This window comes from Nicotiana tabacum, chromosome 6, assembly GCF_000715075.1.
Source record: "Nicotiana tabacum cultivar K326 chromosome 6, ASM71507v2, whole genome shotgun sequence".
In the NCBI taxonomy this organism is placed as follows: Eukaryota; Viridiplantae; Streptophyta; class Magnoliopsida; order Solanales; family Solanaceae; genus Nicotiana; species Nicotiana tabacum.
The window spans coordinates 145,008,276-145,032,779 of record NC_134085.1 but is presented as its reverse complement, the minus strand read 5'-3'; the positions used below and the strand labels follow the sequence as shown (position 1 = coordinate 145,032,779).

General features: G+C 37.2%; 1 protein-coding gene across 3 annotated transcripts in view; it reads left to right on the top strand.

The window, feature by feature from the left end:
* LOC107778613 (structural maintenance of chromosomes flexible hinge domain-containing protein GMI1-like) overlaps positions 1-12,147 on the top strand; it is a 39,532-nt gene extending 27,385 nt beyond the window's left edge. For 2 of the 3 annotated variants that reach the window (XM_075255554.1, XM_075255553.1), the window contains 14 exons: positions 96-199; positions 1,286-1,466; positions 1,561-1,669; positions 1,756-1,850; positions 6,006-6,104; positions 7,091-7,157; positions 7,607-7,692; positions 8,026-8,307; positions 8,375-8,593; positions 8,980-9,094; positions 10,462-10,669; positions 10,760-10,951; positions 11,085-11,402; positions 11,590-12,147. In XM_075255554.1, coding sequence (XP_075111655.1) covers positions 96-199; positions 1,286-1,466; positions 1,561-1,669; positions 1,756-1,850; positions 6,006-6,104; positions 7,091-7,157; positions 7,607-7,692; positions 8,026-8,307; positions 8,375-8,593; positions 8,980-9,094; positions 10,462-10,669; positions 10,760-10,951; positions 11,085-11,402; positions 11,590-11,854 — 2,340 coding nt within the window. In that variant the 3' untranslated portion in view covers positions 11,855-12,147. Of the gene's footprint in view, positions 1-95; positions 200-1,285; positions 1,467-1,560; positions 1,670-1,755; positions 1,851-6,005; positions 6,105-7,090; positions 7,158-7,606; positions 7,693-8,025; positions 8,308-8,374; positions 8,594-8,979; positions 9,095-10,461; positions 10,670-10,759; positions 10,952-11,084; positions 11,403-11,589 lie in introns of those variants that run through there. The other variant, XR_012710797.1, reaches the window with a different exon arrangement.
* Positions 12,148-24,504: the final 12,357 nt, after the last annotated feature.

Sequence of the window (24,504 nt, the reverse complement as noted above, 5' to 3'; positions counted from 1 at the left end):
GTAAGTTATATGTTCTTATATATATCCATTGTATGATATACTGAATAATGTGTTTGTTATCCCTGATTTTCCTTGCTATTGATATCTTTTTTCAGCAAGACAGTTGTGCAAAATTTGAAAAGGAAGTGCATGTTAAAGCATTGTCTGAGGCTGCTAGTTGGAAACTTATAAGTGATGGGAAGACTACACTCAATGTAAGGTGGGGCATCTCTATTCTAAACTGACTTCTTACATACAGTTGTGCAAAAAGAAAAAATTTCCAGCACTGAGTCTTAAGATTGCCATACAAATCTGATATAATTGATGTTCTAAATTCTCGTGGACGGAGAAAATAATTAGTTACCACATTATATCAATAAACATATGATATAGAGGAGAATTAGGATAAGAATATGATCCTCACGTATGAATCAATGAAGAAAATCTGTCCTTTTTTATTGGTCCATTTTCTGAAACTCCCCATTGGCCACTTACTCGGTATGCATTTTATATGAGTGGAGAATAAAGTAAGAACAATTACAAGATAAGATATAAATTTATATGAACTTCCTTGTCTTAAAGCTTGAACTGTTAACGAGGGGACACTTTTATTTATTTATATTTTAGCTCCTCAACATGCTTCTGGCTGATTCTTAGCCCTGTGCCAAGCACGTTGAAATATTTTTGTTGAAGGGTGGTGGTGAGACTCAAACTCTAGCCTCTGCCTACACTGATTGTTTGAATTGCCTCATCTAATGTTTTAGTTATTAGAGAAGACACTTTTATTTTTATTTTGGATCTTCAACAATTTTGAATGCGCATTTTCTCTTAATTCTTTTGCATTTGCAATCTATGAAGGAATGGAGTTTGATTTAATCTGTTGAGGACTTTATCAAATTATGCATGGATAGGAAATAGAATTATTATAGTTGAATGAGTTTCATATTCTTTAGTATAATGCTTGCCTTGTTTCCTTAATAATGCCTTGTTTTCAATATTTCTGAGGTGAGTTATTTAGATTAAACCTATGAAGCATTTATTTTCCCTGCAATTAAGAGCATCATGCAACATTTTATTTCTTTCTCCATTTGCCTTAAGTATCTCACTTATCAGCAATTAAGAATCAGCATCTAGTCTCAGATGCATGTGGTAGTAAACTTCATAGTACAACCTTACCGTTGTTGCATCGTAGCATATTTTCCTTTGCAGTCTATTTGAGAGAAACTGACTATTTGTTTCACCTGCTTATAAGCAACTCGTTCACTTCGTGACAAAGTTTGATGGTGTCTAAAATGTTCTTTGGCAGGGTTGGTTCTTTTTTTCCAGAGTTTTTGAGGGTTGCATGTTATGATAGATTTTCCAATCGTATTCCATTCAAGTTGCACACAAAGATAAAGATGAAGTTAAGTTCTAGTGGCAATGCTGTTGAGTCCAAGTGCAGTTATGATCAATTCATTTCACCTGACAGATATACGATGAAGTTTAAGGTGACATTATATGATCCCAGCTTCAAGTCCTTCACAGTACACTTGTCAAATCTTCTGTAAATAAAGAATAATATCAAAACTTTCCACTCTTCAGAATATAATTATTGAAACTAGTGACTTGGATAAGATTCGACCAAGTTATGAAGCTACCTTACATATATGTTCAAAGGATGATCCAGTTTCAGCAGCTATTCCTTGTACAGGTAATTGATGTATAATTTTGTTTTCCGTTGACTGAGAATATATAATATATATGTGCTGTTCCTTAGTTGTTTTCTTCTGCTTATAGTTATTCCTGGACCTTTGCAACGCGTCCTTCTGCATCCTGTAGATTTTGGCAAGAAATTGGTTCCAGGAATGATCATTAAGGAGCTTGCTTTGGAGGTAATGGAATTTTAATTCAACACCCTACTATCACCATAAGGTGTATTGAGTGTCATATAGAAGTAAAATTCAGCATTTCTTTTAAGACGAGGATCATTTTCTAGTTAATAGTATTTAAAACCCCTGTCATGCTTTAAGTTGTGAAAAACACTGTAACTGAAGTTTTCAAGGCGCAAAACATTGCTCTGTCCCTTTGACAAAATAATAGCATTTTATGTACAAGTGTAATGGAATTTTAATTCAACACCTACTATCACCATAAGGCGTATTGAGTGTCATGTTAAGCAAAATTCAGCATTTCTTTTAAGACAAGGATCATTTCTAGTTAATAGTTTTTAAAAACCCGTCATGCTTTAAGTTGTGAAAACACTGTAACTGAAGCTTTCAAGGCGCAAAACATTGTCCCTTTGACAAAATAACAGCATTTTATATATAAGTGTGCAATAGGAAATTAATATAAAAAAGAAATAAATATGTACAATAGGCAATTTATTAGAAAAAAGGGTGTCCAATATGCTATTTATTAGAAAAATAAAGGTGTATATAGGCTCCTAATTTCAGGAAGCAAGAGAAGCCACTACTAGTCTACTAGTAGATGGGATCATCTGATATCTTAGATGGTTCATTCATCTTGGAGAGTGTTGGAAGTTGCAAAAAAGCTTATGTGGAATAAAGCAAGTGCCTTTTCTAGGTATTGATGAGAGAAATAAAAGATATGACTGGCAACTTTTGGGTGTGTGTTGAGTTTAAGTGGACGTGTTTTAGTTCCTATATCCTGCTTTGAAGGATGTGAGATATGTTGCTTCTTCTTTACAACAAAAGCAACCACATGAAAGCCATAGTTCCAAAGCAAGCTCTAATGAGTCTGCTTTTTGCTTCTCAGTATGACCAGTTTGACATAAATCCATTTGCGATTGGTAGAGTATTGCATGATAGTGTGGTATCTACATCCTTTGCTCTTTTTTCTTAAAGGTAAACAGTAATCAGTCATCCTTGGATTTTTTCTTCTTCTATTTTCTGAAAAGGTAAATGCAGTAGTCCTTGCGTTTATTTTACATGATATATGATCCCTGTATGTTTGTCAATGAGCATTCTTTGTATCTGCTTTTAATAATACTACATGATTTATAAAAACTGAAACCTATGAGACCTGAAAATGGCAAGTGTGAGAATGCACGAGAGAAAAATCTATTTATTAACAATGATACAATGAGTCCTATATATAATACATATTCTACTCCTACTACATATCAGACTAGAACATATTCTACTCCTACTACATATGGGACTAGGATTATTTAACCGTTCACACTCCAAGAAATAGGAAAATCCCCATGTAACCGAGCTTGTTACATATGTAACTAATACGTGATCTAGTGAGGGATTTGGTGAAAATATATGTAAGTTGATCATTCGACTTCACTGCGAGTCATGCCAACTCCTGCATAACTGTGCTTAACTTACCAAACCAGGCTCGAGGAGACTGCTTTAGACCAAAGTGGCCAGTGCAAGCGACATACAAGGCCACTAGACTCCTCCTGAGCAACAAAATCAGGTGGTTGCTGATAAATAGAAGTTGACCGAAAAGTCGCCAGAGAAATTTAAAAATAGTGAGACTAAGCCAAATTCCACACTACAAAATAGGTTCTAAACACCACTAGGAAACAGAAAACTTTTCTGGAAATTACTGTTCACGCCGGAAAATCACCGTTCACGCCAGGAAAGTGCATTGTTCACACCGAAAAATAAAAGTTGTCAGAATTTGATGTAATTTACATGGATAGGCTCGAAATCACCGGACGAGTAAGTTGTCCTGAAGAAGTTTTGTCAAAAAGTGGCCGGAATGGCTACACGCGCCGGAAAAGTTACTGTTGCTCGCTAAGAAATTCTAAAGTTCTCAAAATCTGTAAGAAATTGTACTAGTGGACTCAGAATCACCCCACAAAACAACTGTCCTAAGGAAATTTTTGAAAATTTTGGCCGGAAAGTGTTGGACGCATAGGCGCATGGTCAGACGCGCTCGCCGAAACTATGGGTGTTTAACGGGTGGGCTGGGCTGTATAGGGAAATTAAGTACCCGTACGGGTTATGGTCCGGGCCAGTTACGGGTTGGGGCATACCGGGTTTAACAGGTTTGGGTTCATCCGGGTAAAATTGAACCGTAAGGGTTACAGGTTCATGGGGCCGGGCCGGGCCGGGTTAGTGTTATTTTAATTTTTTTTTTTTGTATTTTGTATAACTATTGTAAGTTATATTAATATAAAGTGAAAATATAAAGAATACAATGAAGATGGGGAAAAATTGCACTTATAAATTGCAAGTGCTACATTTATTTCAAAATTACAAAATTGAAGTTTGCATTTAACAAGTAAATTAACAAAAAAATAGTAAAACTAAATTTTCATGCATAATAATACTTCAAATTAATCTAACAAACTAAAACATTAAGCATAAATATGTCTAATAATTTTAAAATAACACATTGTCTCAAATCAACTTAAATACGAATTTCCGGAGGACGCTCAAGACAACTCTTCATATGCCTCCTTAAACTGCCTGTGCCACACTTTGGACGAAGATTTAAGACTCGACCACAGTTCTTGCACTGTACTTTCTGAACTTCTTCATTTTCTTCTACCACCTCAAAGTGTTCCCAAACATATGAGCGCACTCTAGAAGTACGAGGCATGATTTAACTTGAATTGAGAATTTGAGATTGAGAAATGTGAGATGAGTGAAGAAATGAAGAAGAGGGGGGGTGTATTTATAGTTTTTCAAAGGGGGTTAATTTTTTAAAAAAAAATCAAAAATTGGGCTATTTGTGCAATTCAGCCGTTGGGCAACAGCCATATTGTGAAATGGACCGTTGCCAACGGTCAGAATCTGAGGCCCAAGCTTAAAAAAAAATTGTTACCGTTAAACCGGTCTGGGCCGGTTAACCGGAGGAACAATGTTGTTCGTTGACCGGGTTTGACCGGTCCGGTTAACCGGTGGTTCAAATGTGAATGGAACAAACCCCATACCCCTATAACCCAGCCCCACCCGACCCCCTTATACCGGTCTGGGCCGGTTCCGGTTTAAACCGGTATGGAAACGGGCTAACCCGGCCCGTTAGACACCCTTAGCCGAAACCTTAGTTCTAGCGGCGAGTGGGGGTGCGCGAGGGAATTTCTCCCGGAGCGATTGACTGGGGTTTTGTCACCTAACTTTTCCGAACAAGATGGTAGTGTTGGTTTTCGCACAACACTAATCGATGAGGAGATAACACAAATCAATCTTGAGTCGTCAACCAGAAAGACGCACGGTGACTGACTTTTCTGTACAAGGGTTTCGGATATGATGGTGGTATTGGTATATGCACAGTACCACTGTAGTAGTGATGAACCTTGGGAACAAGATGAAGTTGCCGGAAAATTGCACGACGACAAGATCTTTCTTCCCGGATGTCGCTGGGTGACGCACAACGATAATTTTCTTACTGAAGCTTTGATACCATGTGAGAATGAGAAAAATCTATTTATTAACAAGGATACAATGAGCCCTATATATAGACTCCTATTACATATGGGACTAGGATATATTCTACTCCTACTACATTTAGGACTAGGATTGTTTATACATAACTATTTTTTAGTAAGGATTTCGCAATGTTAGGTTTGATCCGTGCAGCTACAATGGGACCTGAAAATGGTAAGGACTTTGTAAGGTTAGGATTGCTCAGCTTCCAACTTAGTCTTCAGCTCTCAGGAATCCTTGTGGCTGTCTTGTTTATCTTGCTGTATTGCTTGCCTCTTTACCCTCCTTGACAGAGTTTTCAAAGTTGTTTCCCATATCAAATCTGTACAATCAACCATTTATAATAATTTTTCTTTGTCATACCACCACTCCGTATTTGCTTACAATTCATCAATGTTGGTGAAAAGAAACTGTAACCTTGCATCAGAAGAATCAATTTTTGACTACATTTACGACATGAGGAAGAACATATGCTTGTTGCTTCTGAAAATCGCAAACATAGAAGCTGCTTGATAGATAATGAAATCTCACATGTTTATTCTTGTTTTATGGTTTATTACAGCATGTAGCTCCAGTTGTTTTTATTACCTGCAGTCCGTGCAGTTGTATATATATTTTTTTATTTTGTCTTTGATACAGACATTTGACAAGTATGGTAATCATATGAGAAAAGATGAGCACATCAAGCTGATGCTGGAAGGATTATGTTTACTAGAAAAAGGAGATTACTTTCTGAAGGTGGTTGCTTTCCTTTTTTCTCTTTCTATTTTTTATACATCTAATGGTCCAGTTGGTAAGAGGGGAAAGCACATTGAAGAAGATAGTTTGTAGTTTTTTCTTGATATCAATTTGAAGTGTGAGAACTATTTCCTTTCCTTTTGAACTTGCTCGATCAGATTATCTACGACAAGATTTGTATTTAGGGATGTCTCAAAGTGTCACATACTTCTCAGCTGGCAAGTAGTTTCAAGGAATCAGATGCAGGCGCAAACATGAACCTCCTAACTCGCACAACTTTTAATTAATTTAGTCTTTGCCACAACGGCAATATGCAAGTCTAGCTAACTATATAGTTCCTATGCAAGTCAAATCCTGTTGGTGACCATGTATCTGGGAACTTGTGTCATTAGTACGTTATCAATGGTCAAATGCTACAGATAAGCAGGGATTCTTTATATGGTTCTCACTCTGGGAGAAATTGTCTAAGGTCTGCAGATGACCAATGTATTGAATTTTTGTCTTGAAACGGCTCAAAATTCTCAAATTACTCTTTTCTGTTTAACCTATCTCAATAACTGGTTTAGATCAATCTTGTTTCTTCTATTACTTGTTGGTATGGTTCCTTGATCTATTCATATTTGGTCTTAGTAATATTAAGTCAGTAGGTGTTTTCAAGGTCATGTGCGCCAATCAGGAGTTGTCTTAGTTTTAGCATCTGTATGTTCTGTAACTTGTATACATGTTCGTATATGCATAGACGAATAAGTGGTGTTATATATTACACTTTCAGACAGATAAATTAGCTAAAGCATCTCTATCTGCAATGGTGGCTTGGTGTGTGCCTCTTGGTGTTTGATGTCTTGTTCTTTTAAACTTGCTTGTTTTCAATTTCCTTTGCTCTTTTCAAGTTCAAATGGTGTAAGTTCATCAGGTTTCTTGTTTCTTTTTACGTTGTTTGATCCACGGTCTATTGGATATTCTAAGCTTCGTATCTCGTGATATAGGTTGACGTTCATGGGTGTGTAAACCTTAATGGAACCTTGAAGGTTACAGCAGGATATGGTAAACCTGGTATGTGCTTTAACACATCATCAAAGTTGTTGCAGTAATGAAGATTTTGTATTTGTTGGTCTAACGTCATGATCCAAAATTCATAACCTGCGTAACATCTTTTCTGGGAGTGATGCCAGACTACTGGTATTATTGCTTAGCAGTGTGTGTGCTGAATGCTGGTAATCTTGCTTCCACGGTAACTCATTAGACTTCATCGATCGGGATGTCCTTATGAAAGAGTCTCACCAATGTGGTTTCGGCTTTAGTAGTAAAAAGGAAGACTTTTTCATCCTCTTGGATCAAGTAATTTGCAGATCCAATATGATGTTATTGCTTAAATATCCTTTTCATAGTTGCATTAAGACTCCATTTATTTGGTGGCAATGAATGTGTGGGATAAGGGTGTTTGAAGAATTGCAGGATCAGTGGTCCCCAGTCCTTTAACCAGTTATTTATTCTGCCCACAGTTTTCCTTTCTATTTTTTCTGGCGATGAAGTAGTTCTCAAGAAAGAGTTCCAAACTGAAGAGAGATGGTTGCGAGTTGCATCCAAGGTTTGTCAACGCTCCTCAATCCCTTAATTGTTGCCAATAGTTCAATCTCTCTGTGTCACAAACCATTGTCCATATTAAATAATGAATGCATGACTTCTTTTTGTGCTTTTTAGGTTCTAACATTGGCCTTGACATAGAATAGTGTGGCCAATATTATTTTGATTCACAGATCTTTAAAATTGGAAATTACTTGGTTTTCAATTTCTTGACATCCTCTCAAAGATGGGCAAAACGATGGAATAGAGAAATATTTGTTTGTTATGTAAATGAAAAAGATGATTTGAATATTAGCGTGCACCTGAAAATGTTCTTATGGTGTTTCCTTTACATCAGATACCTAAAGTTTGTGCCGCTGGTTCTCATTTGGAAGATATTGTCTTTGAGGTCATAAATTCTGCTGGTGAAGTGGATGAAGATATCCATGATGAAGAGGAAAATGGCCACTCTCATACCCTTCTGATTAGGCAGGACTCAATGAGGGGAGAAGACAATGTGAAATACAGCTTCAGTCATGGACGCTGCATTGTCCGCTCCATTCCTCTTCCAAAGAATGAAGGGCTTTTCTGTTTTATAGCCAATCACTCTCGTTTCCACGAGCTGCAGACAAGCATAGAGGTTTTATCCTCGATGATTTACTAATTTCTATCTTGCCAGTACCACAGCCTCATACTTTTATGTGCAGGCGTATGTAGAGAAGGTGGTAAACAGTGAGCATGAAATTCCCCAACCTAGAAATCTGAAGAAAGAGCTTATGCTTCTTGGTGATTCATATTATTCAAAAGCCCCAGAAGTTGTGTATGAGCACACCTACGATGATTTTTCTGATGGAAGTATATTGCTCTTGAAGGATCCATGTGCTTCCGCAGAACCGGAAGGCGGACTACAAAACCAGCTTGAAAAGGTAAGTATGTGTTTCAGAATTACGAATGATAGTCTCCTGAATCAGTCAAATTATTCTTTCCTTTGGTGATGGAGGATGACCTTTCTGAATGTTTGAAGTTTGAACCACATCTCTTAGAGGATGTGGTTCTGTTCTCTTTTAATGTATGTCTCCAAGTGCTATAATTATCTTGACTATTCTTACACACAGTAGTAGTAGTAGTAGTAGTAGTAGTAGTAGTAGTAGTAGTAGTAGTAGTAGTAGTAGTAGTAGTAGTAATAGAAGGGTTAGAAGCAGCAGCAGGTTCTGCAGGAAGGACCAATGAAATTTTTACCATCCTTTTCTTTTGGCATATTCACTTTATTGTTGCATGACTATCACTAAACTTGAGCTGTGTTTCTTGACAGAAACTTGTGGATGATATTTTCAAGTGTGGTCTAAGCATCAACAAGTGTGACGCAAATCTGAAAATACTTCGCTTTAGGGAATCAAATATTGTGCTTGAGATGTCCAACTTGGGAGGTACTAATTCCACTGATGCTTATATACTACTGTCTGCGCTTCATGCCTTCAGCTTTCTGTGAAAGTTATCATGTTTCTTTCATGCTGGTGTGTTGCATATGGTTTGGCGCTATGTAGTCTAGAAAATTGTAAAGTGGAACAAGAAATCAAAGGCAATATTCTATTATGTGTGCATCATTAACCATGTATATTCCGCTTTCCATGCCATGGAACCAAACTATGTTACATTAGGGATATAACCATCTCTTAATTTGTTGTGTATGCTTTTCTGTTTAATATTTTGCAAGTAACTGGACACATGCAATAGGCAATGGTAACATCTTCTTTGAATTATTCCATTCTTTAGGTTAATGAGAAATCCTGATTCTGAACCTAGTGGGTTCAAGTGTAAAGATTAATATTCCTAGATTGTTTAGATTCTGTATGCTTTATATATTCTACTATATTTTCTTGATCTCACTGTCTCTACAAATTTAAATGTGATTGTGCAACATTGTGAAATAATTTCATAGAAATTTTTACAAGCTGACTGCGGCAAAAGGATACTGTGATAGACAAGATTGCTGAATCATCCTGGTTTGATTGTCATTTGAAGGCTCTCTCTGTGATCCTGTGTACTTTTTTGCTATTAAATAGAAGAGCAACATGTGAATAATTCCTAGTACTTATCTTTTTCGATTTTATGGAGAATGCTTTTTGTTTTTAAACTATCTTCTGGACTAAACACTGACTCTCCATAATTGGTAAGGGACTATAAATACCAGAAAGGAAATGTAAAATATTATGAGGTAAATCTTGAGGTGGTTAAATGGGGAGGCTGTCTCTTTTTCTGATTTAACTCTGCCTACTCAATTCTCTGGCTATAAAATTCCATCGTGTGAATGTCTTATGTGCGTAAAGATGGTAAGATTAGACAATATTGAGCGTGTGAAGGAAGTGAATGAAAGAGTAGGAATATGGAGTCGTGGTACCACGTCCATGTTACCGTCTCAGTTTCAAACTCTATGATTAAAGGAGAAAAGCTAGTTATTTTAGGATGAAGATCAAAGAAAGAACAAAGACAAATTGCTAAAAGAGAAACCCTTAAAAGTTTTTACTGCTTCAGTGTGCGTGTTGAACAGTTAAAAGGTGGTCCTTGTAATTCTTTTTCTGTTCCTAGTGTCCTGTGCTTTCTCCCAGAACTTCTCCTCATCTTTCTTGTCGTGGTGCCATAAATAATCCTACAATTTAACAATCTGTTAAATAGGAAGAGATTGGTGCTTGTTTTTAGTAGAGGATCACCTAATTAGAAACGGAGTGCCTTGCCTTCTTTTTAGACGTACTAAATGCATCTTAGAAATTGTGACATGAAATGCTTATGGATGCAGCAAAGATCGGTCCTGATTCTTTTCACAACTTGGGCTACAATAGAAACATGGTTGTGGAGAGGATTGAAGGAAAGGCCGACACTGCAGCTGCTGTTGTTCACAAGCTCCTCAGATCACCAATATCGAAACAGCTACATCTTCAATATGCTAATGACATACTTGGTGTAGTTGCACTGCTTGGAGAGGTTCATACCCATAAGCTTAGCAGGTTGGTATTGGCGTGCTTTTCTTTTATATGATTGCAGTATAAAACATCCTTGGACATATGGATGTAACTGAGTGCCTTTTCTTGTCTTAGCATGTTTTCAGCATATCTAGGGGAAGATCAAATGCTTGCTGTAGTATGCAAATCCCGTGCAGCTGCCAGAGCTCTTGAAAAGTATCAAATGGATGGAAATGTGAATTGCGCCAGTCCTCGTGACATGTTAGCAGCTAAGCTTGGAATTTCCATCAATAGTCGATATTTGGTTATATGCCTTGAGGATATAAGGTAAAAAACTTTCTTTCTCTGGTTTACTTTATACTCGTCTGTATTTTTATAGTTCTGGTTGTAGGTTTCTCGCTCCAGTCAACAAATCATGCTATCTGAACATAGAATGTGTAAATTTCTTGCTTTTTTCCAGACCATATACACGAGGAGTCAGCAGTGATCTCCAAGGAGAACTTGCTCTTCCGATCCCTACTTTATCCAATGGAGAAACTCCCCCAGGCTTTATGGGGTATGCGGTTAATAAGATATTCCTTCCTGCAGAGCATTTGCAGTTGAGAACTACTTCAGGTCATGGTCTTCGAGAGACATTATTTTATCGCCTGTTTGGTAAGCTTCAGGTATACAAGTCTAGAGAGCACCTTTACATGGCAAGTTCCTGCATAGAAGATGGTGCGGTTTCCTTGGATGGTGGAATGATGAGAGGGAATGGAGTTGTATCTGTTGGATTCGGGTGTGTAAGACTATTCCATCAGTGTTTGATAGTTGTTTCATTCAAGTCATACTATTTTTCTCTTTATAACCAATGACTTAACCTTTTTTCCTACTTCTCTGTCATTTATTTGTTTCTTGTAATGATGAAGTGAATCTGCATGACATCATGGGCTTATTGATTAATGCCTGCCTTTATTTTTGTTCAGGGAACCATACATTCTATTTCCAGTCATCTGTCCGGAAAGCCAGTTGCCACTCTCTTCTGACAGAGTGGAGATATTGAAGCAACTTGAAGAAAAGAAGCTGGAGCTAAGTCAAATGCAAGATCAGATAAAGGAAGAGAATAGACGTAGAGAAAAGTACACGAGGAAGTTGGCCAAAAAGCTCGAGTATAAAAAGCAGATAGAAGAGTTGGGATCTCCACCTGGAATGTGCAGCTCTAACATGTATATCAGCAGTGCTACTCCTTGATGCTGGTTTTGCTTCTTCTGAGGCCTATACATGTAATTACTTGAAACACAGCCTCTTATGTTTATTTATGTCGGAGACTTCCCTTTCTGGAACATATTTTTGGTCTGCTTCCATGGCATCTTTTGGTGAGAAATACAGTGTAGTTTACTGTACATCAGTTGTAGGAATTTCAGAAGTGAATTACAGCATTGTTCAATGCAGCATCTCTTATTGTATAGCCCCATTATAGTTCTCTTTTGTGAAATCTTTAAGGAATTATTTACTAATCTTATTTTGGAAAGGATTTCAATGAACAGCTACATCTGGTTCGCTTTTAGCTCGTAACATACAAATAACTGTTTGTCCTTTTAGCCTTGGAATTTTTTTTACATACAGTTACATATATATTTCTAATTCGGGAAAAAGAAAAAATATCGTACCTTGTCAATCATGAATGTTAGGAAAAGTATTAACATTTAGGTATTAAGCCTCTAAGCTTTCTCACTGAACTTGTTCCGAAGGGTTGGTGAAAGCTCTAGAGCTAAAGATAATGGAAATATTTACTAGGCGTTTGAACATAAGAATTGTAAAATTAGAAAAAGTGGTGAAAAAAAAATTCATCTGAAAATGGTATTTGAAATTTAGAGTTGTGTTTGGACATAAATTTCAGTTTGGGTTGTTTTTTGAAGTTGTGAGTGATTTGAGTGAAATTTGAAAAACAGCTTTTTGCAGTTTTTCAAATTTTCAAAATGCATCTTCAAGTGAAAATTGAAAATTTTATGAACAAACGCTGATTTCGAAAAAAAGCGAAATGTTTTTGGAAAAATCTTCCATCAAATTTTATGTCCCAACGGGCACTTAAATGTGCTTATCTTTTGGTTTAGCGGACTAATTAAGGCTTATATTGCTTATTTTTCTTTTCTAGAGAAATTTTTGAGAGACAGAAAGAGGGACGAATAATAAAGGAAGTTGGCCAAATGATATAACCTGGGATGAATTGTTGCTACATAGCCCAACTTTGTCAAGATGTGTTTCTTTGTAGTCTACTTAACTAGTGAATTTTGCAAGGTTTGGATAGTATTGTACTTTATCTTTTTTTCTTTTCTGGTTTTTCACCGGATTGGTAAATTGTATATTTTTTTTTTCCCTTGCGGCATCTGGTTTTTATATTGGGGTCTGATTAAATTTGAATTTAATGTCGGAGGCGAATACATACCCAGAGCTCAAACACGAGACCCTTGGTTAGTGATGAAAGATTACTTACAATTCCACCACAAACCCTTGTTTTGTGTTAATATTGTACATTGAATAGATATAGTTAGAGTATGTTGGTCGATGAAAAATTAATGTTTTTAGGAAAATAGGGAGTATTTGTTATTTATGTACTACTATTATCAAAACAATAGTAAAATGTATTGCTAAAATTATCAGAAAAAGAGTCAAATTTGTCCTAAATTATGCGAAATGATCTAAGATATATTTATATTTTCCCTAACATACGATAAATGGTTAGTCTCCAATCTTAATGTTTACCACTAGTAATAGCAATGTGTTAATTTGAAAATTAAACTTACCTCCTTTTTAATTTTTTTACACCTTAGTCTCCCCCACCCTTATTTCAATGGTCAAACAATGGTACCCCTTGTTTTGAAAAAAAAAAAAAAATTCTCCACAACTTTCCTTTCCTATAAAGCCTCTTCCTTTTCTTTCTCAAAACCCACCTAATAAACATCCTTACAACTCAAACCTAAAAAATAGTCATGGCTGCATGAGCATAATAATTTTTTTTTCCAGTTTTTGTTGAAACCATTAATGCTGGTCTTCAAAGTCAGCTTTCTCTCTTCTTGCTTTAGTGAAACTAGTGTTAGAATCAGCGTCATGCACGAATAATTTGACAGAATATTAATCTTATAAAATTATAATTTAATATATTATATTAATTTAATAAATATTAGTTATTATTTTATTATTTAATATAGTATGCAGAAATATAATAAAATCTAGTATATCATCTATGAGTTCAACTGAACTCATAACTTTCGACGCGGAGTAAAAATTTATTAAAATTGCAAAAATAGTAGATATGAACCCATAATTTTAAAAATATAATGGTTTCAATATTAAAAACCTTAAAATTGAACCCAAACGATTTAAATCTTGGATCTGCCTCTGAACCAAATATTATATTATATTATATTATATTATATTATATTATATTATATTATATTATATTATATTATATTATATTATATAAGAACAGTCAAAAGAATCAGGACCAATGAGAAAAGATATATATTTTTTTACTCTTCAAATATATTTTTTTAAACTTATGTTATACTGTTCAAAATTCTTCAATTGTCTAAATTTATCACTAATTTTTTTGAGTCTTATTTTTTTTTAATTAATCCAAAATATAAATATCATTAAATTATATTTATCCCCCTCTTTTCGTACATTCTTTTCTACTGTAATATTTGATTATTTTTTTTCATATTGTAGTTTACTGAAAAGTTAAACAATGTAATATTTATTTAATAAATTATAATTTTGAATTCATCAAAAGTATAATGAGATAAGTCTTTTCTTATTTTTATAAAAAATCTACCAATATTTTTAAAAATTATTAATTTATGTTATTTATATAATATGCGTATCTTATGTATAATATCTGAATAGTATATTTATATTTTTGTTATTTTTATTATAAAATTTTGAGTTCTATTTATTAACTAAAATTTCCTACATAAGAAATTTAATGAGTATATATATTTTTACGCTATCGCTTACAATTCTTTTTTTATTCTTTATTTATAACTATTTGTTTATTATGATTTTAGTTATGTGTATATGTATGACTTTTCTCATCATAATTCTAATTATAAGTCTTATATTTTTATATTTTTCCATAAATTTATATTTTATTTTTTTTTCCCTTGCTTATCTGATTGTATTATTCATTACTTTAATATTATTAAATAGTCATATAGATTTTTAATAAACTACCTATTTAATATATTACAATAATATAATTTTGTATTACTCTTGAAATTTAACTTGACTTTATAATTTATCCTATATGACTTTCTCACAATTATTTTGATATTTAAATTTATCAATAATATTTTTGAGTATTATTTATTTACTTAATTTATCAAATAAATTTAAAGTGTGGATAGAATGACATTATATCTATTCTTCTTTTTATACATTAGTTTTTGTTCTATAGTATTTGATTTTTTTCATTTAGTGTTTATCTATAATACGAATGCTATTGTATTATTTTTCTAAATGGATTGAAAGAATTAGTTCAAAGGCTAAACAGAGAGTTCTTTGAATATGTGTCATAAATCTATTAATAATTGTAATAATTATTTTTTTATTATTTTCAATACAATTAAATGTACTAATCTTCTTCCTGTTTGTATTTAATATGAAAGTTTTTTTTATTAAGGTTACATAACAAGTTATATATCTTTATATATTTTATTATTTTCTTGAAATTATTGTTTATGTTTTTGTCTTTAGTTTTATCTTATCCATATTGCATTTATAACATGACCATATGAATTATTATTCAAAAAACTTTCTCATCTCAAAAAATATATTAGTCTTACCATTTTATATATCTCTACATTGAAGTTATATATATATATATCCTTTTTTTATAATAGTTTCCTTAAAAATATATAGATATTTAATTATTTTAAATTCAAATAAAAAGAGTAACTAATTATTAATTAACCTAACTAATTTTGTCCTAAACTTCGACACTTGTTGAATTTTTATTGTGACACTTGGCATCATCACATTGATTTGCTTCCCCTATTCTATATTGATAGATAATTCTAATTATAAGTCTTATATTTTTATATTTTTCCTATAAATTTATATTTTATTTTGTGTTTTGTTACTTGTTTATCTAGTTGTACTATTCATTACTTAATATTATTAAATAGTAGTCACGACCCCAAATATCCGATCGTGATGGCGCCTATCACAATACTAGGAAAGCCAACTCAACAAGTAACCACAGTCAATTTCTTTTACTAAAAATATTTTTCTAACATTTAGTTAAGTCTCAATTTTCATAAAGAATTCATAAATCACTGAAATATGCGGAAAACATTACAGAAAATAGACCAACACAGCCCAACAATCTGGTGTCACGAGTCTAGAGCCTCTAAATACACTGATCTGACTGTCTAATACATAACAAGTCTAAAAATGCAGAAAAACAAGGATAGGAAGGAGAAAAGCAGGGCTGCGGACGTCGTGCAGCTACCTTGCAATCTCTGATAAGCTCTAGAAATGCAGGGAACCCTCACTCTACCGCTTGAGCACCTGTATCTGCACAAAAGGTGCAGGGAGTAACGTGAGTACGCCAACTCAGTAAGTAACTAAAGTAAATAAGGTCTGAAAGCAATGACGAGCAGTTAAAAATCATATAAAAGAGTAACCACAGAATATCAAATCAAACTCAACAGTTTAATAACCAGTTTCTTCATAAATCTTCAGTTTCAATTGAAATACTTTGAAATCATTTACTTAGCAGTTTTCAAAAGAGGCTCGTTATAAAAGAAGAGTGAAATCAGCAAAAATATCATAAATGGGCCCCTCGGGCAAGGTATCACTCATAAATATAGCCTCTCGGGCAAGCCTCTCGGGCACTCGTGACTTAGCTCTCGTCACTCAGTACTCACACTCAGCACTCAGGCTCAATAATTCTCATAATATTAATAATCAAATCACGTGTTCACAGCGCTGTGCAGCCCAATCCATAATATATAGTCGACTACGCTCACTAGGGGTGTACAGACTCCGGAGGAGCTCCTACAGCCCAAGCGTCATATCGTTGTGGCGCGCAACCTGATCCAAATATATATATATATATATATATATATATATATATATATATATATATATATATATATATATATATATATATATATATATCGTTGCGGCGTGCAGCCTGATCCATATAAGTATCTCTGTGGCATGCAACCCGATCTATAAAATATACATATAATATCCTCACTATTAGGTTCTCAACCTAATATTTATAATCCTCACCATTAGGTCATCAACCTCTCTTAGTCATTAACCTCACAGCCACTCGAGCATAACAGTGGAAATCAGGGAACTCAGTCCAATCAGTTCTCACATTTTAAGAAGTTGAGTGATAAAATCAGTTTTAAACAATAAACAGGTAAAACATGACTGAGGATATGCTTTCAAACAAATAGAGTGAGAAAAACAATAAAAAATGCCCCTAAGGGTCTCAACAGATCGGCACAAGGCCCCAAACATGACATATAACTCATAATACAGTATAAATTTCTAAAATACGGGATATCATAAGATTTCAAATCAAGTACGCGGCTTAATAGTCGCTACGTGACGGACCAAGTCACAATCCCTACCGGTGCACTCCCACACGCTCGTCACCTAGCATGTGCAACACTTCATTTATCAAAACGATACGAAATACCGGGGTTTTGTACCCTCAGTTCCAGATTTACAATGGTTACTTGCCTCAAATCGGATGAAATACTACTCCGCAACGCCTTTGCCTCTCGCCTCGGTCTCAACTTGCGCCGAGTCTACCCAAAATTAGAATCATAACATTAGAATATGCTAAAGGAATGAAGCCCATGCGAAATTAATCAAATTATACCAAAAATCCCAAAATTGGTCCAACCCGACCCATAGGCACGCGTCTCGAAATTCGATAAAAATCACATCAACAGAATCCTTATCCATCCACGAGTTCATACATACCAAGAATACCAAAATCCGACCACAAATGGCCACTCAAACCCCTAGATTAAAGTCTCAAGTTTGCAAGCCCTAACTTCCGAATTTAGGCTTCAAATCCCCTAATTTCATGTTTAATTAGGTAAAAATCACAATAGGATCGAGTACTAAGTCCAAAATTCTTACCTCCAATAAGTTCTCTTTGATTCCCTCTTCAATCTCTCTAAAAAAGCTCAAAAATCGACTCAAAAATGGTGAACTTAGGCCAAAAATCGCGAAAATGGCCTTTTAAACATTCTATCCAGCGATTTGAAATCCTTCTTCGCGAACGCGGCCAAAGCCTCGCGTTCGCGAAGCACAAAATACCATTGACCAAATATCCTCTTACGCGAATACGGAAGAACCCTCGCGAATGCGATGCTTCAGCTGACCCAACCTTCGCGAACGCGGCTACACATACGCAAACGCCAAGAATAAGGCTCCTGGGATCCAGCCACTCCAAATACTCTACGCGAACGCAGGACCCTCGTCGCGTTCGCGATGACCACTGGACCTCACCCTTCACGAACGCGGGAACCACATCGTGATTGCGAAAGCCAAAATGACAGCCTCACATCCGATCCCTTCGCGAACGCGAGGGTCCACTCGTGAACGCGAAGGCCAAATATCTGCAACACTAACAGCAGATTTTCTGCAACTTTTTCCAACATGAACTGATCCATTCAACCACCCGAAACTCACCTGAGGCCCTCGGGACCCGAACCAAACATGCCAACATATCCCATAACATCATTCAAACTTATTTCAACCTTCGGAACACTCAAAACAACATCAAAATACCAAATTTGCATCGGATTCAAGCATAAGAATTCTAAAAACTTCCAAATTTTGCTTTCGATCAAAAAGTCTATCAACTACGTCCGAATAACCTGAAATTTTGCACACACATCCAAAATGACACAACGGACCTAATGCAACTCCCGGAATTCCATTCTGACCCCTATATCAAAATCTCACATATCAACCGGAAAATGCCAAAATTCCAATTTTGCCAATTCAAGCCTAAATCTACTCCGGACCTCCAAAACACATTCCGATCACGCTTCTAAGTCCCAAATCATCTCCCGAAACTATTTGAACCATCAAAATTCATATCCGAGCCCTTATTCACCTAAGTCAACATTCGGTTGAATTTTCCAACTTAAGCTTACTCAAAAGAGACTAAGTGTCTCAAACATTACCAAAACCTCTCTGAACCCGAACCAATCAACCCGATAACATATAATACAACTGAACAAAATAATAAGAAGCATAAATGGGGGAAACGGAGCAGTAACTCATGAAACAACCGGCCGGGTCGTTACATCCTCCCCCTCTTAAACAAACGTTCGTCCTCCAACGGGTCAAAAAACATACTTGAAGCCTAAATAGGTGAGAATATCTACTCCGCATCTCCTGCTCGGTCTCCCAGGTAGCCTCCTCCACAGGCCGACCTCTCCACTGCATTTTCACTGAAGCTATATCCTTTGATCTTAACTTTCAAACATGACGCTCCAAAATAGCCACTGGATCCACATTATAAGTCAAATCATCATCCAACTGAACCGTGCTGAAATCCAAAACATGAGACGGATCACCAATATACTTTCGGAGCATAGAAACATGAAATACCGGATGCACAGTCAACAAGCTAGGTGGAAAAGCAAGCTCATAAGCCACCTCTCCAATCCTACGAAGCACCTTAAAAGTCTCAATGAACCGAGGACTCAATTTACCCTTCTTCCCAAATCTCATAACACCCTTCATGGGTGAAACCTTCAATAGAACCTTCTCGCCAACCATGTAGGACACATCCCGAACCTTCCTATCAACATATCTCTTTTGTCTCGACTGTGCTGTAGGAAGCCTCTCCTGAATCACCTTCACCTTGTATAAAGCGTCCCACACCAAGTCTGTACCCAATAGTCTAGCCTCACTCGACTCAAACTAACCAACTGGAAATCTACACCGCCTCCCATACAAAGCCTCATATGAAGCCATCTAAATACTTGACTGGTAACTGTTGTTATAGGCAAACTCTGCGAGCGGTAGAAAATGATCCCATGACCCTCCGAAATCAATGACACAAGCGCGTAATATGTCCTCCAATATCGAATAGAGCGCTCGGACTGCCCGTCCGTCTGAGGGTGAAAAGATGTGCTCAACTCAACCTGAGTACACAACTCTCACTGCACATACCTCCAAAACTGTGAAGTAAACTGAGTGCCCCTATCTAAAATGATGGAAACTGGGACACCATACAAACAAACAATCTCTCGGATATAGATCTCTGCCAACCACTCTGAAGAATAGGTAGTACACGTAGGAATGAAGAGCGCGGACTTGGTTAGTCGATCCACAATCACCCAAATAGCATCGAACTTCTTCAAAGTTCGTGGGAGCCCAACTACAGAGTCCATAGTGATTCTCTCCCACTTCCACTCGGGAATAACCATCTGCTGAAGCAAGCCACCCGGTCTCTGATGCTCATATTTCACCTGCTGACAGTTGAGACATCGAGCTACAAACCCCACGATATCTTTCTCCATTCTTCTCCACCAATAATATTGTCTCAGATCCTGATACATCTTCGCTGCACTCGGATGAATGGAATACTGCGAGCTATGGGCCTCCTCTAGAATAAACTCCCGAAGCCCATCCACATTGGGCACATATATCCGGTCCTGCATCCTTAATACTCCATCATCGCCAATAGTCATATCTCTGGAATCATCATGCTGAACTCTGTCCTTAAGGACAAGCAAATGGGGATCATCATATTGGCGCTCTCTGATGCGATCATATAAGGAAGACCGAGAAATCACACAAGCTAATACCTGACTCGGCTCCGAAATATCCAACCTCAAGAACCGACTGGCCAAGGCTTGAACATCAACTACAAGAGGTCTCTTCCCAACTGGAATATATGCTAAACTCCCCATACTCACCGCCTTCCAGCTCAAAGCATCGGCTACCACATTGGCCATCCCTGGATGGTACAAAATAGTAATATCATAGTCCTTTAATAGCTCCAACCATCTCCGCTGCCTCAAATTGAGATCCTTCTGTTTGAACAAGTGTTGGAGGCTACGATGATTAGTAAACACCTCACAAGACACACCATACAAATAATGCCTCCAAATCTTCAGCTCGTGAATAATGACAGCCAACTCCAAATCATGAACAAGGTAGTTCTTCTCACGGGTATTTAACTGACGAGAAGCATAAGCAATCACCCTACCTTCCTACATCAGAACACATCCAATACCTATCCTCGAGGAATCACAATACACGGTGTAAGAACCTAAAGCTGATGGAAAAACTAACACTGGAGTTGTGGTTAAGGCAGTCTTGAGCTTCTGAAAGCTCTCCTCACACTCATCCGACCACCTAAAAAGAGCGCCATTTTGAGTCAACTTGGTCAAGGGCGATGCGATAGATGAGAATCCCTGAACATTCCGGCGATAATAGACCGCCAAACAAAAACTGCGAATCTCTGTGGCTGAGACGGTCTGGGCTGGACGGCCTCTATCTTCTTTGGATCAACCTGAATACCCTTACTAGATACCACGTGCCCCAAGAAAGCCAGAACTGAGCCAAAACTCACACTTGGAGAATTTTGCATAAAGCTTCTCCTCCCTCAATCTCTGCAACACAACTCTCAAATGCTCTGCATGCTCCTCCTGACTACGCGAGTATACCAGAATATCATCAATGAAAACTATGACAAACGAGTCGAGATAGGGCCGAAACACGTTGTTCAACAAATGCATGAACGTTGTTGGGACACTTGTCAGTCCAAAAGACTTCACCAAGAACTCCTAATGACCATATCGGGTCTTGAAAGTCGTCTTAAGAATATCCAAGTCCTTGATCTTCAGCTGGTGATAACCTGAATGGAGATCAATCTTGAAGAACACTCTCGCTCCTCGAAGTTGGTCAAATCATCAATACGAGGCAGAGGATACTTGTTCTTAATTGTTACTTTGTTCAACTGCCTATAATCAATGCACATCCTCATAGTGCCATCCTTCGTCTTCACGAATATAACAGGCGCACCCCATGGCGACACACTAGGTCGAATGAACCCCTTATCAAGGAGTTCCTGAAGCTGCTCCTTTAACTCCTTCAACTCCGCTGGTGCCATACGATACGGTGGAATAGAGATGGGCTGAGTGCCCGGCACCATATCAATACCAAAATCAATATCCCTATCCGGTGGCATGCCCGACAGGTCTGCAGGAAACACATCGGGAAAATCTCTCACAACTAGAGCAGAATCAATACTAGGAGTCTCTGCACCGATGTCCCTCACAAAGGCTAAGTATGAAAGACAACCCTTCCCAACCATACGTTGGGCCTTCAAAAATGAAATCACCCTACTGGGGACAAAATCAGTAGAACCTCGCAACTCAATTCGTGTCACCCCTGACATAGCCAAAGTTATTGTCTTAGCATGGCAGTCCAAAATAGTGCGACACGGAGATAGCCAATCCATGCCAATCATAACATCAAAATCCACCATGCATAACAACAAAAGATCCACTCGGGTCTCTAGACTCCTAACTGTCACCACAAATGACTGGTACACATGGTCTACGACAACAGTATCGCCCACCGGAGTAGATACATGAACAGATGAAATAAGAGACTCACAGGGCGTATCCAAATAACGAGCAAAGTATGATGACACATAAGAATAAGTAGAACCGGGATCAAATAATACAGAGGCATATCTACGGCAGACTGAGATAATACCTGTAATCACAGCATCTGAAGCAACAATATCTGGTCTGTATGGGAGGGCATAGAAACGAGCCTGACCACTACCTGATCGACCTCTCCTTCTTAGGTGACCCCTAGTTGACTATCCCCCACCCCTAGCTGCATGAGCGGGTGGTGAAGTAACTGGAGCTGAAGTCGAGGGCTGACCCCTCTGCTGAGACGGACCCTCTAGAAGACGAGGACACTGCCTACTTATATTCCCAAAATCTCTACACTCATAACAACTCCCCGATGCTGGAGACGGGGACTGAAGGGAACCCCTGGCACCAGAATGACCAGCAGAAGGACCTGCCATGGAAGAACTCTAAACTGATGGAGCATAGGACGAACTCTGGACTGGAAGGGCATTAAGTGATGAATGGACCTGATGAGAACTATAAGAACCATGACCCGATGATGCCCCATAATAACCTGGGCGAGCTGACTAAGCCTGCCCGAATGGATGTGTAACGACCTAACCGGTTGTTTTGAGCTTTTGCACTTTGCTCACCAGTTCTCGGGCACGACTTGCCTCGTGTAATATATCATGCCTTATGTAAATCGTTCGTTTTGGTTTTCATGGTAATCAGAATGAATTTGGAAGAATAACTCTCAATTTGAAGCCTTAAATTTGAAAGGTTTGACCAAGAGTTGACTTGTTTGTATATGATCTCGTATCGGAATTTTTATGATTTGGTTAGCTCCGTTAGGTGATTTGGGACTTAAAGGCATGATCGGAATGCATTTTGGAGGTCCATGGAAGGTTTAGGCTTAAATTGAGATTTCGGCGTTTTCCGATTGATAGGTGAGATTTTGATATAGAGGTCGGAATGGAATTTCGAGAGTTGCAGTAGCTTTGTTGTGTCATTTGGGATGTGTGTGCAAAATTTCATATCATTCGCACGAGATTTGATAGGTTTTTTGATCGAAAGCATAATTTAAGAGTTCTTGGAGTTCTTAGGCTTGAATCCTATGTTAAATTGGTGATTTGATGTTGTTGTGAGCATTTCGAAGTTTTGAACAAGTTTGAACGATGTCATGGGAGGTGTTGGTACAATTGGTTTGAAGTTCCGGGAGTTCCAGGTAGGTTCCGGGATGTTTTAGGCCGAAAATCATAGTTGTAGCAGGTCGAGAAGGGTTGCAGGCCTCAGAACTCACCCGTGCGGTCTGCACAAAAAGAAGTGCGGCCGCGGTATGTGTTGTGCGGACCGCACAAAATGAAATTCAGCCACGGTAGGTGCTGTGCGGACCGCACAAAATGTTGTGTGGCCACAGTGGGGAATGTTTCACTGGTCCTACTTCGGAAGCTCATATATTTTGATCTACAAAATTTTTTGAGATGATTCAAAAACAAAAGTTGTAGCACTTCGTGTCGATTTCCAGAAAGGTAAAGATATTGCAATTTGGACATATGTAATTAACGGTATGGCCAAAATACTAAAGGCTGTCACTACAGAGGAAAGCCTGTGCAGCCCTGGTAGTTTTTGTACGGACCGCACTGGTTTTGTGCGGACCGCGGTCGATTTTGTGCAGTCCACGGAGGTGGAAATCTGTGGGGTACTCTATAAATACGAGGTTTTGGGTTTTATTTGATATTTTAACCTAGAGAGCTCGGATTTTGGCGATTTTTCGAAGGTTTTTCAAGAATTCATCGGGGTAAGTGATTCTAACTCAGATTTGGCTAGAGTACATGAATCTATCATTGAATTCATCATTTAATTCGTGATTTGGGATGGAATTTGGGAAGAAAATTGTGAAATCTTTCAAAATTATAAAATGATGATTTGAAGGACCAAATGGTATCGAAATTGGATAATTTTTGTATGGTTAGACTCGTGAGAGTATGGGGATTCTAGTTTTGTAAATTTTATCCGATTTCGAGACGTGGGCCTAGGGCTCGGGTTTTGGTAATCTCGGGATCGTGTCCTTTGTTGATTGTTTTCGCTTGGGCTTTGTTCCCTTAGCATATTGTGACGTATTCGTTCTGATTTTGGATATATTCGACGCGCGTGGAGGCCGATTTGAGGGGCAAAGGCATCACGAGCTAGAGATTTAGCCGATTCGAGGTGAGTAATGATTGTAAATGATGCTTTGAGGGTTTGAAACCCTGGATT